General features: G+C 40.0%; 1 protein-coding gene across 1 annotated transcript; it reads right to left on the minus strand.

The window, feature by feature from the left end:
• Positions 1 to 12233: 12233 nt before the first annotated feature.
• On the minus strand, positions 12234 to 13238 carry LOC118823094 (epidermal differentiation-specific protein-like). The gene has a single exon (XM_036592484.1). It carries the CDS (start codon positions 13236 to 13238, stop codon positions 12234 to 12236), a length of 1005 nt encoding a protein of 334 aa, XP_036448377.1.
• Positions 13239 to 13530: the final 292 nt, after the last annotated feature.

Consider the following 13530-nt stretch of genomic DNA (forward strand, 5'->3'; position numbering starts at 1 on the left):
AGGAATATAACATTAATGATAAGTTAACAAGTACAGGAGTAAAATATATTGGAATGTTTGCAGACATCTGATAGCTCCAATAGCAATTATTCATTTTGTGATACACTATATTGCCAAAAGTATTCACTCCCCCATCCAAATCATGTGAAAGAATGGGTCACTCTCAGGAGCTCAGTGAATTCCAGCATGGTACCGTGATAGGATGCCACCTGTGCAACAAGTCCAGTCATGAAATTTCCTCACTACTAAATATTCCACAGACAACTGTCAGTGGTGTTATAACAAAGTGGAGGCAACTGGGAATGACAGCAACTCAGCCACGAAGTGGTAGGCCACGTAAAATGACAGCGCGGGGTCAGCGGATGCTGAGGTGCATAGTGCGCAGAGGTCTCCATCTTTCTGCAGAGTCCATTGATGCAGACCTCCTAACTTCATGTGGCCTTCAGATTAGCTCAAGACCAGCATAGAGAGCTTCATGGAATAATTTTCCAAGGCAGAGCAGCTGCATCCAAGCCTTACATCACCAAGCGCAATGCAAAGCGTCAAATGCAGTGGTGTAAAGCATCGCCACTGGACTCTAGAGCAGTGGAGACTATAGAGGAGTGGGTACTTGTCTGACTGCATTGTGCCAAGTGTAAAGTTTGGTGGAGGGGGATTATGGTGTGGGGTTGTTTTTCAGGAGTTGGGCTCGGCCCCTTAGTTCCAGTGAAAGGAACTCTTAATGCTTCAGCAGACCAAGAGATTTTGGACAATTTCATGCTCCCAACTTTGTGGGAACAGTTTGGGGATGGCCCCTTCCTGTTCCAACATGACTGCACAACAGTGCACAAAGCAAGGTCCATAAAGATACGGATGAGTGAGTTTGTCTTGACCTGAACCCGATAGAACACCTTTGGGATGAATTCGAGCGGAGACTGCGAGCCAGGCCTTCTCGTCCAACATCAGTGTCTGACCTCACAAATGCGCTTCTGGATGAATGGTCAAAAATCCCCATAAACACACTCCTACCCCTTGTGGAAAGCCTTCCCAGAAGAGTTAAAGCTGTTATAGCTGCAAAGGGTGGGCCGACATCATATTAAACCCTATGGATTAAGAATGGGATGCCAGTCAATTTCATATGCGTGTGAAAGCAGACGAGCGAATACTTTTGGCAATATAGTGTACGTGTAGTGCACAAGCTAAGCCAGCACTTCAAATGTGGATATGCAGCAGAGTAATTATCTATTCTTAAACTAGTTAAGAAGTCATAACACATTATATTAAGAATGAAAGAATAATTGTTGTGTTAGTATTTATATATGTTCATTTATATATTAATTTAGTGTTAATTAAGCCTGAATTATTATTTAGTTACCTAGTTAGTGATCATGTAATAAATTAGTAATTGATTTCACTAACTCATAGTTTATTTTGTCATTAGTTAATAGTCTAATTGCTCAGTAACAACATAATAACTGCTGCTAATGACACTGCTAATGAATGAGTTTACTAATATAAAGAAAAAAAAATATGAGAACAAACCAATATTTCTAAGTTACTCTCATAATTATATGTTAATTAATCTATAAATCTTTTATTACATGGTCCTCCACTGTGGAGGACTTGGAGGACTTCATATTACTGAATACTTTGTGTCCCTCCAAGTAATGTGACAGTCTTTACCACTAATTTACTAATTATACTACAAAACCCTGATTAAAAATCACTGAGAATCACAGTAGAAACTTAATTTTCTACAGCCTACCAAGTCTGGATTTGGTCATCGGGAGAGTTGGGAGAATTCCTGGTAGGCAGGTAATGTTTTGGGCCGGTGCTAATGTATAAATTTGCATATGATCACAAGAATGCTCAAACTATACATGTTACATCCAAGTGAATATCTGTGGTAATTTAGGGGCTGCCTGCTGCTCTCACCTCAAGTGGTGCAACCCCTGTTTTCCGATTGTGACTCATCTCATATAGTGGATAGAGATGAGGCTGAAGTTAGATTCTTATTCTTCTATTTCCTTTTCCACCTTACATGACATAGCAGTTACATTCAGACATCTGTGGGACTGTTTAGGGTGGAACAGAGAATAAATTCTTCTACTTATTCTTCAAATAAGAAGCTAAAATCTGCCTTAAGAGATTAGCGTATCAAATTCAGAGGGATGATGAATCTGGTACTGGCAAACATAATAGAGGCAGCACTCAACAGTGTTCATTAGTGTTTTTTCATTACTGATGCCAATGGAAAGCAGCAACAAGAGCTGCAAGCAAAAGGAAAATCCAAGGTGGCACCAAGAAGACAAGAACAAAAAAGCTAATTAAGGTGGAGGAGGACATATCTGAGCAGTGGACAGTGAACTGACCTTAGCTTAGTGAGCATTAGTTCACTAGCTAGGCACCTAGGTTATCCAAATGTAGCATATAAATAATATTTATAAAGATGGAAGTTTGCAAATTTTAGCAAAAATGTGTGTGTGTGTGTGTGTGTGTGTGTGTGTGTGTGTGTATGTGTCAGTAGAAATACTCTCAGAGTTTGGAGTGGGCTGATTGCATCATGTAACTCCCAGTCCAAAAACAAGTCCCATTCCGTCCCTCCAGTCTACAGAGACATCCTTGCCCCGCTGACCTGAAACCTGACCTGGGTTTAATAACTTCACTTTAGAGAAGATCCTAACAGCAGCGGCTAAAAGTGCAAAGACCTTTTCACTTTTTAGCTTAAAGAATCGTTTTATATAGCATGTGACATGACTGACCAATAGACCTCTGGTTTCATAAGTAATTGTAAACTATCTAGCCAGCAACGCACCATCCTTCCTCTGCATACAGCCTGTAATGGTCTTCATACCATTCCATACCTCCCTCATGTTATTCTCCCTTAACTTCTGCTCCACCTTCTTCCTGTAGGAAGGTGTTCTTGGCCTCTCGCAATTGGACTTTGAGCTCCCTCTGGACGTTCCTAAGCTCTTACTGGTTGTTGTCTTTAAAGGCTCTCTTCTTCTTGTTCAGCAGGCCTTTGACATTGCTGGTTATCCAGGGCTTGTTGTTAGCAAAGCAGTGCAGAGTTTTCAGAGGAAAAATAATGTCCATGGAAAAGTTCATGTAGTCCATCATGCAGTGTGTAATCCCCTCAATGTCCTCCCCATATGGCTCCTGCAGTACACTCCATTCAGTGGACTTGAAGCAATCCCTAAGAGCTGCTTCCGCTTCAGGAGACCATTTCCTGAAGGAGCGCATCGTTACAGCTTGTCTTTGGACACGGGGCTTGTACTGAGATTGCAGGTAGACCAGGTTGTGGTGAGATTTTCCCAGAGGGTGCAGGGGAGTGGTGACTTATGCATCCTTCACCTTGGTGTAAAGGAGATCAATTGTCCTGTTTTTTCTAGTGGGGCAGTCTACATACTGGTAAAAAGCAGTGAGCATTGAGTCCAGTGTAATGTGGTTAAAATCACCAGTGATAGCAATGACAGCGATGACAGCCTCCGGGTGCTGGGTCTGAAGTCTTGCGTTGGTTGCGTGTATGACGTCACACGCCATCTCAGCATCCACGTGAGGAGGAACGTAAACACAAACAACAATGGCGTGGGACAGCTCCCTAGGCATGTAATAGGGATGGAGACTCACCGCCAGCTGTTCAATATCCTGACAGCAGATTATCTCCTTCACAGTCACATGTCCTGGGTTACACCATCTGATGTTCACAAAAAGAATGAGTCCCCCACCTTTGCTTTTTCCGCTCAGTTTGGCGTCCCTGTCCGCTCTCACGGTGGTGAATCCGGGAATGTCCACGTTAGCATCGGGAATGTTGCCGGTTAGCCACGGTTCCGTGAGACATAAAAGACTACATTCCCGGTATGACCACTGATTACGAACCAGTGCTGCTAGTTTGTCTGTCTTGTTGGCCAAAGAGTTCACATTCCTCATCACCACCAAAGGAATAGATAGTTTATACGTCCAGTGTTCCCCCATGCAGCTCATATATATACACACATTATGAGCTACTTTTTATTTATCTGCCTAAATCGATATCCAAAGCTTATTGTATTATTAAATTGGTGCTGTGATTAAACTGTTCATTTTTAAATTTGTGACTAAACTCCAGAACCCCCCCAACATTAAAGCTCCCCCCCACCCACACACACACACACACACACACTTTCATGTATTCCTTCTACGGTCTTGCTTTAAATCATTAGTTTGAAAGTATGTAGGTGTCATTACAGCCACAGAACACTGAAGCCAGATGATAAAGGCTTGTTTGTGGCCAAGGCGCTAAACATGCAGAACTATTAGTCATGAGGTGTTAACACCATGCCGACATGCATTTCAGGGTGTAGTAACTGCTTTATTTGTTAGCACAGAGCTGTTTTTGATAACTTGTCATCAACTGTGTGACTGGATGTTCACTAACCTTTTAAAAGTAAAGAAAAGCCCACAGCTAAAAGACTTTCTATGAATGTCATCTTTGTAAGCATCTATAAACATATTTAATCACGTTATAATGTATTCATAAGGCATTATTAACATGATTATAAATATTTATGAAAAAGAATTACACTGAATTACACTTTATAGCCATGTTTATGATGCATTATGAATTGTTAATATAATGTATTATACATAGTGCTAATAACATGTTATAATGTCAGTGCCAAAGAAGTCAGTTCCAGCTTGGAGACTGCAAAGTAAAGACAAATACCAAGCTAACGGTGGTGAACATTACCTTTCCCACATTGGATAAAACACTGATGGCAGCACTAGTTTAAACTCTGACATCTGAAGCCTGTAATGCGCTTTATTGTGAATGTTTTACTGTTTCAGTAAATCCTTCAGTAAATATTTCAACTTGAAGCCTCACTCTTAACACTGGAGGAGGCTTTAGTACAGTATGCCTCACTTTACTTAGAGCGGACAAATACAACTTATGAGCGATTATAATTTGTAATGAACACAACTTATAATGTATTATGTTAATAATTCATAATGCATAATAAACATGGCTATAATGTATAATTCATTTTTATAAATATTATAGCTATGTTTGTAATGTCTTATGAATGCATATAACATGTTATGAATGTGTTTATAGATGCTTACAAAAAGTGACATTCATAGAAAGTGTTACCGTTATGTTTTATATCCCCAATACAGTGTAAGTTCAATAAAACTTGTGAAAGCTATCTGTTATTCTGAAAAGAGGAGGAGACCTTAGACCAAGTCTATGAGAAGACAAGGACAGATTGTGTTGAATCTCTCAGTTTATGAGCATTATAAGGTTTTGGCGTTTGCCCTTTACACTGGCAGAATTCTGATCTGCATGTTGTGATAAAATGCTAATATACTAATGACCACAATAAAAAGGAAAATGAAAGAAATGCTTTACAATATGTTTGTTTCATAAACTGTCAACTGACAATTTATAACACATCCGTAGTTAATCAGAATTTAAAAACGTACAAATGTTTATATGACAGTTCATGCAGTTTATGTGTGTTTCCATATTTAAATATGCTGTATGTGGTACAGCACTCTTTCACTGAGAGAGCTTTACCTTTTGGGCTTTGGGCCTTTATCGCAGCTGGACTGGGACAGTGGGACAGTGACCAACACACACCTGCACACTATAACACACACCACTCATCTATCTATCTATCTATCTATCTATCTATCTAAACACTTGTATTTGTTATAAAGTTAAATTGTAACTTTACAACAGAAGGAAAGAACTTACTTTACTTTTAATGTAAGCCACTGAAACATTTATCTTGGTCCATTCCTCATGAAATTTACACGCAATATAACGGGCATCTTCAAATTATGTCAAAAACTGAAAAATTAATAAAACTGAGATACATGGTTTTGTTCCAATGGCCTGAGCCAAAACATTATGAGCTTGTACTAATTTAAGCAATTGTCTAAAATGACAAACCTTCTTCTGTTACTAAATTAGTGCTGAGATTAAAGCGCAGATCTTCTCAGACGGTTCATGTTTAACTTTTGAGTGAACTCCTGACCCCCAAACATTAAAGCCCCCTTTCTTGCACAGATTCCTCCTACGCTCGTTTTCAGTCATTACTTTGAAAGTATGTAGGTGTCCATTCTTTTCACGTTTTTAAGCTGCCATTACAGCCACAGACCTCTGAGAACAGAGATAAAGGCTTGAGTGTGGTCAAGGCGCTAAATATGCAGAAATGATAAGCATTAAAGGTGTCAACACCATGTCGAAGTGCATTTCAGAGTGCAGTGACTGCTTCACTTGGTAGCACAGAGGTGTTCTTGGTAACTTATAGTAAACTGTGTGACTGGATGCTGACTAATCTTTTAAAAGTCAATTTCAAACAGAAGCCAACAGCTAAAATTATGTTCTATATCACTCATATGGTGTAAGATCAATAAAACATGTGAAGGTTATCTGTTATTCTGAAAAGTGGAGGAGACCTCAGACCAAATCCATAAGAAGACAAGCAGATATTGTCTAAAGTTTTTCAGTTTATTAGCAGTATAAGGATTATTAGAGGCTTTTGTATTGCAGTTTTACTACCTGTTTATAATAGGAATAGCTGAGGAGTGTTTTTTTTTTCCATCACTGTTGGGGTTCAAACGTGTTCTGATTGTTGAGACATGAAAGGGGAGTGAGGTGAATAAATCTTGAAAACGTTTCTATAGGATAGGTTACTGCTTAAGTTCTCTACTGTTGTGTTAACAGTACTGTAAGTTAACAAGTACAGTAGTAAAATATATTGGAATTTTTGCAGACATCTGATAGCTCCAATAGCAATTATTCATTTTGTGATACACTATATTGCCAAAAGTATTCACTCAACCATCCAAATCATGTGAAAGAATGGGTCACTCTCAGGAGCTCAGTGAATTCCAGCATGGTACCGTGATAGGATGCCACCTGTGCAACAAGTCCAGTCATGAAATTTCCTTACTACTAAATATTCCACAGTCAACTGTCAGTGGTATTATAAGAAAGTGGAATCGGGAGAGTCGGGAGAGTTCCTGCTAGGCAGATCATGTTTTGGGCCGGTGCTAATGTATAAACTTGCATATAATCACAAGAATGCTCAAACTATACATGTTACATCCAAGTGAATATCAGTGGTAATTTAGGGGTTGCGTGCGGCCCTCACTTCAAGTGGTGCAACCCCTGTTTTCTGATTGTGACTCATCTCATATAGTGGATAGAGATGAGGCTGAAGTTAGATTCTTATTCTTCTATTTCCTTTTCCTTTTACATGATGTAGCAGTTACATTCAGACATCTGTGGGACTGTTTAGGGTGGAACAGAGAATAAATTCTTCTACTTATTCTTCAAATAAGAAGCTAAAATCTGCCTTAAGAGATTAGCGTATCAAATTCAGAGGGATGATGAATCTGGTACTGGCAAACATAATAGAGGCAGCACTCAACAGTGGTCATTAGTGTTTTTTCATTACTGATGCCAATGGAAAGCAGCAACAAGAGCTGCAAGCAAAAGGAAAATCCAAGAAGACAAGAACAAAAAAGGCTAATTAGGGGGAAGAGGACATATCTGAGCAGTGGACAGTGAACTGACCTTAACTTAGTGAGCATTAGTTCACTAGCTAGCTACCTAGGTTATCCAAGTGTAGCATTCAAATAATGTTAATTAAGAAGATGAAAGTTTGTAAACTGTGTGTGTGTGTGTGTGTGTGTGTGTGTGCGCGCGCGTGTGTGTGTGTGTGTGTCAGTAGAAATACTGTTAGAGTTTGGAGTGGGCTGATTGCATCATGTAACTCCCAGCCCAAAAACAAGTCCCATTCAGGCCCTCCAGTCTACAGAGACATCCTTGCCCCGCTGACCTGAAACCTGACCTGGTTTTAATAACTTCAATTTAGAGAAGATCCTAACAGCAGCAGCTAAAAGTGCAAAGACCTTTTCACTTTTGAGCTTAAAGAATCGTTTTATATAGCATGTGACATGACTGACCAATAGACCTCTGGTTTCATCAGTGAGTGTAAACTATCTAGCCAGCAACTTACAAATACACACAGTAACACATATATATATATATATAATATATATATATATATATATATATATATATATATATATATATATTATATATATATATGAAGTTAAAGTCCCATAACTCTACATTTTTAGTAAACAAAAGAGCATTTGTGAGGTTGAGAAGGTCTTGATCGCAATCAGTGTTACAATTCATCCCAAAGGTGTTCACTGGGGTCAAAGTCAGGGCTCTGTTCAGTACAATGGAGTTCCTCGACAATGAGCTTGTCAAGCCATTCATGGACCTTGCTTTGTGCACAGATGTGGTGGCACGGGACATGATTAATGCTTGGCATCTCACATGCTGATCTTGCTCGGCCATGGAAATTCTTGTATGAAACCCCCAACATACAGTTCTCATGCTGATGTTGCTTTCAGAAGCAAATCAGAGCTCTGTAGTGAGCGATGCAACAGAAGACTGCATCGCACATTAGCTGTGAGTTTGTGGCTGAGTAGTCATCGTCTAGATGTTTCCATTTCACATTGATAGCACTTACTATTGATCATGACAGATCTAGCAGGGCAGAAATTCCACATGTCAGAGGTGGCATCCTATGACACTGACACGTTTTAAATTCACTGAGCCCTTCATTTTAACCCATTCTACTGCCAGTGTTTGTCTATGGAGGTTGCATGGCTATGTGCTTGATTTTATACACCTGTTAGCAATGGCTGTGGCTGAAACACCTGAATTGAATAATTAGGTGTCCACAGACTTTTATTCACATGCTGTTTGTTGCCTGATTGCCCAGATGTCAGTATTTAAGTGTTTAAGACTGCCATAAATAATGTGGAATAATAAGACAAAATATCCTAGAAATACTAGAAAAATAACATTTGTGCAATCACATAGAGGCACTAGTGGAAATGACCATTATCATATTGGTTAAAGCAACTTGCATTATATCACATAATAACCAGTGCTGGGGGCAATGTGGTCATGTAATGCAATACAATAATGTAAATACACTTTCCAGTAACAAAGTAGCGCAAAGTAAGCTGCAATGTAAATTCTTGAGCATGAACTACCTGCATCAGGTTACTGTGTGCAAAGTGAGCGAGGGCAACAACTTTCCTCTGGCAGCATCTGAACAAAAAAAGTGTAATAGTTAAAACTTCCTTTTCCTTCAGCTTTTCTTGATTTTGTCTGATCTAGTAGCAGTTTCAGTTATTCAGCTGTAAACTCACTAAACATTCTGCCAAATCATCTAATCACACTGAAACTGATGGATAAAGAGCCCGTGCTAAAGAAGAGCCTCAAACTCACCTCAAGTGCCAGATTTTCAATCAGGACAAGGTCTGTAAGCTTAATTTTTATTCATAAAGATTTAATATTGCCCAATAGTAGCATAAAAAAGGAGTAGACTACTTTTTTGCCCAGAAACATAAATTTGCTCAGTGACTGTGTTGACTTTTTAAGCACATGTGGAGCACTTGGTTTCAAAATGTCTCTACATTTTAACAGCTATCAAGCTGTTATAGGCAGCATTCTGTGTTCACTTTTTGTAACCAAGCCTGGACTTGCTATCAAACCTTTATGTTTTTCAGTTACTGTTTGCCTTTTTCAGTTATAGATGCCTGTTTTTGACCAGGCATCTTTCTAAACAGGTTTCTGATAATTCACCAATTCCAGTTAATCTGCCATAAGTTTGGTTCACTTAGGATAACATGCTTGCTAGATTTGGGTGGTATGAGGGCAATTCGGTATACCACCGTATGTACAAATGATGATGGTATTCAAAAATTCTGATGTAAATTTTTATTCCACATGTATATTGATAAATAAACACATACTACCCATTTATATTTTAGAGGGCTCACTGATTGTTGGTGTGGGAGCTCACTGATGGTGGCACCAATAGAAAAAGGGGGCAAATCACAGCAAGGAAAAAGGTCAGAAAAACTAAGCATGATTGCAACCGTGCCATGACAAAGAGCTACAACATGCTCTGCACACACCACAGAACACATCTGATTTTGGATTACTGTCACTCTACTTTTGCTATCTCTTTCTCTTTCTCTCTCTCTCTCTCTCTCTCTCTCTCTCTCTCTCTCTCAAAAAAAAACATTTTATCATCTAAATTTGTGTGAACAGAGCACCAACTTTCAGAATCAGACCTGTACTGTGATGGGTGGCATTTTGCCTTTTAGTCCCGTTAGCAACTGCTCGCCTTCACTTTCTCAGATTTTAATCATTATTTTTAATTATCTAAACGTTTGCAGTTCTTCAGTTCACCAGAATCAAACATGTTCTGTGGTGGGCAGAGCTGTTAGCATGCTAGCGATGCTAACGCTAACCAGCCCCCTTCTCCTAGTTGCAGCACTGTTTAACATGTATCAATTGTTCGCTAGTTGGTTTCACTTATTTGGTATGTAAAGCAAACCACTTTTTTTTTCTGTGAAATAACACCCGAATTTAAAACTACCCACATGTGTCTTCTGAGTTTCTATGTGTAATGTTGATGATGGTAAAATAGTGGTAAATGGTGGATGTACTCATGCACGGTTTAAAGGAGTGGCCATGATGGCCAAGGCCACTGCTGAAAGCTGACTGGCCACCCCAAATGCCATCCCAAAATTTCTCCTGGGTCATTGGCTTCCACCCCTCTGTGGGGCAGATGAATGCCCCTTTCAAAGCTCCCAAACAACTTACCCTCCCCGTGCTTGCACATTCATCCCCCCCGCCACACACACATTCTCATTGTGAGCATGTGTTTATCAGCCGTCAGCGAAACAACTTAATGAGTAGTATCGACCCTGTTAAAACCTACCCCCCACCCCCACATTGCCACCCCTGCCAAAACCCTGACACTTTTTTGCCACCCCTGGTAAAGTTCTCTAGAACCACCAATGGAAGTACCTCTCTGCTATGAATTCAAATGATTTAAAAGTATGTTTTTGGCCAAAACCTATTCAAAATTATTGCAATCTATCAGACATCAGGCAGTGTATTCATATTGTCATGAAGGCTTTATGTAGGTGTCATGTACCCTTTTGAACATTACCCTTCAGTAAAGTTCTACAGATTAACTTCAGTCGCCACAAGAGACAGAAATGCATACTTCTTTATTTTTGCTGCTTTTATGTTACAAAAACATGGTCAAACCAGTCTAATCAAAAGAAATTGATAATAAAAAGTACTTCAGTCAACGAGGACATAAGACTTAACACATATAGACCTCGAAGTTGTGAATCATTCTGTTGGTGTCATGCGCATGTGAGGAACTCTGGGTCTTTGCTGGTTTTCTCAACCTGGCTGTTGAGTGCTGTGGAAAACAAATTGCTCCAAAGCCAAGCTTTTTGTCCAGTGTACATTTTTCTTCCAAATGTCCTTTGAAATATTACGTTTTTTAGCAGTCAAAACACAAATAATGTATACAAATAATACCAAAACACATGCCACAAGGAAGCAGAAGCTCCAGTGCACTGAAATATTATACCATAAACTTCAACACTATAAAATACCAACAAAAGCTACTCAAACTCAGACTGCTAATGCTGATGTCAATTAAGTGTGCAGCAATATTAACTTGCATGAAGTAACATTACTATTTTGTGTTCTAAGTAATCTTCTAATTCAGAGGTTCCAGTGTCAACTGGAGGACAAATGTAAAACATGTCAGCTTTGGAATATTTAATTAAAACACCAGGTGTGATTTTGGTCATAACAAAAAAACAGCTTAGACCTGGAGTTCCTAATATGACCATGACACCAACTGCAGAATAAAGACAACTTCAGGGGTCTGTTACTATGCCTAACTATTATTAGATATAGCATAACTGAAATAATTAGAAAAGACCACACACAGAAATGTTATGCTTATTCTTATGCTAACAGAATTAAGGTGCATCAAAGAAGCAGTTAAAGTTAGGAGGCGAGAGGTTTGAATAAAAAAAGAAAATCTTCTCATGTCGATCTCAGCTGATGGCGAGACTGTCGGGTGATGTCCTGATGATACCCTCGTGAGGCACAGTGACAGCGTAAAGGGTTCCACACTAGCAGGGTTCCCTGGAAATAAGAGAAATCAAGACATGAGCTCTGAGGTTTGCATCACCTGGTCAGATGATGAGGTGATTATGCTATTATGGTTATTTCCTAACCAGTGTTTTACCAAATAAAACAAGAACAAAAACAAGACTCTACTAGTGCAAACACCAAACGCTAAATTAAGACTATGCTGTTTGTGTGTTTTGTATCTCACCACACTCATGCACTAGATTTTGTCCTCCTTGAACTCAGTGGTGATGGAGTTGCCAGACTGGCACCTGTACTCTCCAAATTCATCCCTGCTGTGGGAACCAGTGGTGATGGTCAGCTTGACTGGGACCTTCACATCCACTTCTTTCCTCACCACGTTCACAGTGAGCTTGGTGTGGGGAGGGACAGTGGTTGGCAGGGAGATCTGGACACTCTTCCTCTCAGTTCTGGTGTTGCTGCTCCCTTTCTCCACAGTGAAGGTATTACTCAAAGAGAGGTTGCAGCTCGCCTTCATCATTTCTACATCTACATCAAATGTTGATCCCAAGGTGATCTGTGTTGCATTACTAAAGCTGAAGTTGTCAGTGACGGAGCCCTCATACTCTCTACACAGCTCAGTGGAGAAGCTTTGTTCACATTCTCCATGGTTCAGGCCACATATGGAGTCGAGGATAACTGATTTGACATGTTCTTCCTTCTTGTCCCAGAGAACCTCTGCTGTAATGGTGGGCATTCCTGGCTTCAGGGGGCGTAAATGAGACACTCGGTCATTGAACCAGCCATAGCTTGGAACATCACGAGAAGCTCTGGCCACCATCTTTGCCCCATGTCTGTCGATATGCTCATACAGAACCCAGGCTCCTCTCTGCACCTTGTGAGAAGATGCTACATCGTTAAAAGAGCCATGGCACAGATTGGTCTCATTCTTCAGCACAATACTTCTACCCTGATAGTTCACATGTTCATAAAGTGTTATCTGAGGATCTGTCAGGTCCTCTGTCACCAACTCTAGAGAGGAAATGCTGTCATTGTGCTCCACTCTGGCATATTCACCCTCTTCATAGATTTCCGGGTTACTACTGAAATTGATGTCTGAGTATGCCACCCATGGATTCCCGATCACCTTCAGAGAGGAGATGCAGTCATTAAAATTCTCCTGAATTAAGTTGGAGACGGAGGAGGTGAACTCTCTGCTGATGCCCTGAAAGTTAACATGCTCATAGAGGATGATCTTGCTCATGGTGTCTGGAGGAGACTGTTTCCCTGAAGCCTGTGCAGAAGGAGAGGAAACTGAGCTCATAAAGACTACACAGCGTTCTTATATCTGCTGTTTTAGAGCACATGCTACATATGAAGGTGGAGTCAGAGGCTCATACAGCCACATTACCAATTAAGGTAAAGCACTGAATCATGTTCAGAGCCAAACAGGCTTGAGATGCCTCATGATTTATTCAGCAGTGAGCAGCTATTTGTATCCTATGGTGTGCTGCACCTGGCATGATGCTCCTCCACTGACATGAGCAAGAAATGCC

Source organism: Colossoma macropomum, unplaced genomic scaffold (genome assembly GCF_904425465.1).
Source record: "Colossoma macropomum unplaced genomic scaffold, Colossoma_macropomum, whole genome shotgun sequence".
NCBI lineage: Eukaryota > Metazoa > Chordata > Actinopteri > Characiformes > Serrasalmidae > Colossoma > Colossoma macropomum.

Coding starts and splice junctions, on each gene's coding strand:
- LOC118823094 (XM_036592484.1), bottom strand. CDS start 13,238: ATGAGCAAGATCATCCTCTATGAGCATGTTAACTTTCAGGGCATCAGC.